The sequence below is a fragment of the Micropterus dolomieu genome, linkage group LG21 (genome assembly GCF_021292245.1).
Source record: "Micropterus dolomieu isolate WLL.071019.BEF.003 ecotype Adirondacks linkage group LG21, ASM2129224v1, whole genome shotgun sequence".
NCBI lineage: Eukaryota > Metazoa > Chordata > Actinopteri > Centrarchiformes > Centrarchidae > Micropterus > Micropterus dolomieu.
Genome location: NC_060170.1, coordinates 23853733 through 23857266, shown reverse-complemented (window position 1 = coordinate 23857266; position 3534 = coordinate 23853733). Strand labels below are relative to the sequence as shown.

Genomic DNA, 3534 nt, shown 5'->3' with positions numbered 1-3534 from the left:
ATCAAACTTGCCTGGTGTAAAACGCCACAAATCTCAGTTCATCCAGATCTCCTTGTATAATGACATCATCAAATCCATCACCATAACCTTCACAAATAGACAATTATTTACATACATATGTATATTTGTCAAAAAATGTAAAATCCAAGCTCAATGCTAAGTCTTAGGTCTTTATTTTTAATTTCACAGCTAGATGGCAGTGTAGTAACCTCGCTTGACAACCTCTGATCTCTGTCTGCCTCACAACGCTGATAAATGATAAAAGCAAATCTCAGTTTAAACACTAAGGGTACCTACCTGCGTAGCGTATGGTCTTTCCAAACATGGCTGACCAGAAGTAAGGCACAGTTTTGATCTCAGTGGCTCTGCCCATCATGCTGAGAGCTGCCACCCTTCCTGTCAGTCAAAAAATAACATGCTTGTAAATTATCATCACAGCCTTAGTCAATTTGCAGTATCTAAGGATAAAACTGTTACACACTCACCATGTACATGAGCCATTTGCCAATGAGGGATGTTCACCTTCTTGTTGTTGCGTGACGGGAAAGGAAATATAACCACATCTCCTCCAGCAAAGACACCATCAGCATTTGTCTGCATCATCTGGGAGAAAGTTTAGAGGAGTAAATGAATGAAATGGGTCAAAACACTTTCACTCAGGCTTCAGGCTTTTGCAAAATACCTTGTTGACAGTGATGAAGCCCTTGGAGTCCATGTGGATGCCGCTCTGTTTCAGGAAGCCTGTTGCAGGAATACTTCCTGCAGGAGAGGAGACACAGGTTAAATATGGATCTAAACATTTTAAAAGTCTTCAAAAAAAGCATCTTCTGCTGTGATTCCACTGCAGATAATGAACAAATGTGCATTTTATATCGTCTTTGACATCACCTGCTCCGATCACACACACATCTGCCCGCAGGACCTTTCCACTCTTCAGTACCACCTCTTTCAGCTGTGAAACATGGAAAACAAAATGTCCAGGCCATGTACATTAACAGCTTTCACACAAAATGGAGATCACTCATAAAGCACCTGAGCCTCTTACTCTAAATTATGGGGTCATACATACATACAGTTAAGCACACAAAAGTCAATTCATATACAAGATTTCAGTCATTTTTGGCTTTGCTTTTCTACGTTGGAAAACAGTGGCGTCCCCCGGATTTTGCTTACTACATTTAGCCTCCACCATTTTCTTTGAGTGTCCTGATTCTGCCCTCAAAAATTAAAACAATGGAACAAAAAAGTAGTGTCTGTGGCATGTAAACTACTTTCTGCTATCAATCCCACAATGAAATGCATCACATTTTATAGATGTGAGTCTGTTTGCTTCTGTTGCCAGCACTGTCAATCATATCAGATAAAATCACACCCACACACTCCTGATGAAGCAGACTATTAAACTCTTAATAAGATAAAATAAATAACACATTTGGGAAGTTTCTTTTCTAAAGGTAGGTTTATTTGCTCATTTAGTGATTGAATGTTTTAAGAGAAATACTTTGAAAACTAATTTCGGGGGCTTTAAAGTTGACACACTCCTTTACACAGATTACATTTACTATACTTATGTTCCTTATCTGACTCATCTTCATCACGGATTAAACAAGAGAGGATAGTGCTGCTGAGCATCATGTCATGCAGTTTCTCTCACTTTCTGAATACCTGTCCATGATGGCCAATCATCTCTGACACCTCATTCAGCATGTAGAACTTCACCCTGTTTACCTCAAACAGCTGCAAAGACAAAACAAGCCACAGACACGGTGACCATGTGACAACATTTGCATGTGTCTGTTTTGCTAATGCGAAGGTTTACGCTCTCTCTTGTGGTTACTGGGATATTGGCTAGAAAGATGTGATTTGCATTTTAACTAGTAGGACTTCCCATAGAGAGCAAGGATGATAGTATTCTACGTGTGCTTCATGTTCTGAAAAGCTTGATTTCCCAGGAACGTGTCCCTACCTTCATTATGGCTTTCCCTACTTTCTCCCCGAGAGCTTTTTTAAAGGGGACTGTCTCGATCCCGATGACAGAGACCGAGTGGGCCTTGTCAGTTAGAGCTGCAGCCACCTCCATACCTGCCAACCCAACAAATAAACATCATGCAGTTAATATTTGTTAACATAATAAATATAATAAAGTAAAAACCTGAATAAATGAGTGGAGAAACATAACAGATGCAGATACTTCCATACAGGGTATATGAATTATATGTTTTCACAGTCACCAGGGCTCGTTTTTATCAAACAGCTGAAAGTGGACATTTGAACTTCAGTCAAATTTAAAAGTACAAACTTGTGCAAACTTAGTAATAAAATGTCTTATTACTTAAAATAAATCTTTACATGTAAGCGAGTTCCAGAGGTATCTTAAGTTGTCTTCCCTGTTCCAGTTTGGTTTTCTTTTATTTTCCATTTCAGTCAGTTTTCTTTTATTTCATCTAAATCCATATATCTATATCCATATTTCTATATTATTTGTATATTAGATTGTTGTTCATTTCACCTTTTAAATGACACCTGGTATATTAAGGATTTCACACATTTACATAATATGCTTTTTGCCGAATAACTCTCAGTAAAAAGTCAGGATTTTTTTTAAATTTAGGGTAAATCCTTGTCTCTGGCTGGCTGTTAATGCATGACATGTGATCACTTGAGAGCTCCTCTTAGGGGTTACTCCTATACTTTACTGTAAGTCGAGTAAGTCACTTGATGAATGTGCTTTACTCTTCACACACAGAGAAGAACTTTATTACTCCTAAATTGGCCTGTGGAAGATTTTGGACCAATGTGTTTGACAGAGCTTTCCAACAATCTTAAAGTGTTACAGTCCAAGAGCCAGATCATGACAAATGTCACTAATGAATATCTTTTGTTTTAAGTTTTGGAAACTCCAATACAGTTTAAGAAACTTAAAGAATCAAGGCATAGTGAAGCTGTTCTGGCAGCTCGTGGCACTTCAATAACTTGTTTTTCTGTGCTTTTTCCCCTTAATTTATTAGAAATGAGAGGAATATGGTTGTTAATGTGTTTTTTCTCACCAACAAATGATGTTCCAACAATCACAGCGTTCTTGTTGTTGGCCAGCCTCGCTATGCTGTTGGCATCCTCAGGCGTCCGGAGGTGAAACACGTTCTTGACATCAATGCCTTTGTAGTTCATTGGTTTGGGTCTTTTAAGCAGGAAAATAGAAGCGATCAGATGTGAGTTTGTTCATTTATAATCTCGGCTGCTTAATTATCACATTAAATGAAAGGTTTTCCTCACTTGCTTCCTGTTGCGATAAAGAGTTTCCTGTACTCCATCCTCAAGCCGTCTTCAAAGGTCACAGATCGTGTTTTCACATCTATTGCCACAACCTGAAGCAAACATCATGGGGTCATACAGGTTTATGTGTTGGAGACAGATTGACCTAATTAATTCACTGATATATCATTACCCATCATTAAATCAGTCTTCACTTCACCACCTCTCACCTCTTTCTCTGTGAGCAGTTCAATGTCATGGTCCTGTAGAAAGTCCATGGAG

The 3534-nt window shown here is 38.5% G+C and overlaps 1 protein-coding gene across 1 annotated transcript in view; it reads right to left on the bottom strand.

Annotated features, from left to right (window-relative positions):
* LOC123959897 (apoptosis-inducing factor 3) overlaps window positions 1-3534 on the bottom strand; it is a 21907-nt gene that overhangs the window by 5441 nt on the left and 12932 nt on the right. The window contains exons 11-19 of the mRNA XM_046034227.1: window positions 3274-3365; window positions 3048-3178; window positions 1967-2082; window positions 1666-1737; window positions 889-952; window positions 683-759; window positions 486-603; window positions 298-396; window positions 12-87 (exon numbers count right to left, since the gene is read on the bottom strand). Of these exons, the coding sequence (XP_045890183.1) occupies window positions 12-87; window positions 298-396; window positions 486-603; window positions 683-759; window positions 889-952; window positions 1666-1737; window positions 1967-2082; window positions 3048-3178; window positions 3274-3365 (845 nt within the window). The remainder of the gene's footprint in view (window positions 1-11; window positions 88-297; window positions 397-485; window positions 604-682; window positions 760-888; window positions 953-1665; window positions 1738-1966; window positions 2083-3047; window positions 3179-3273; window positions 3366-3534) is intronic.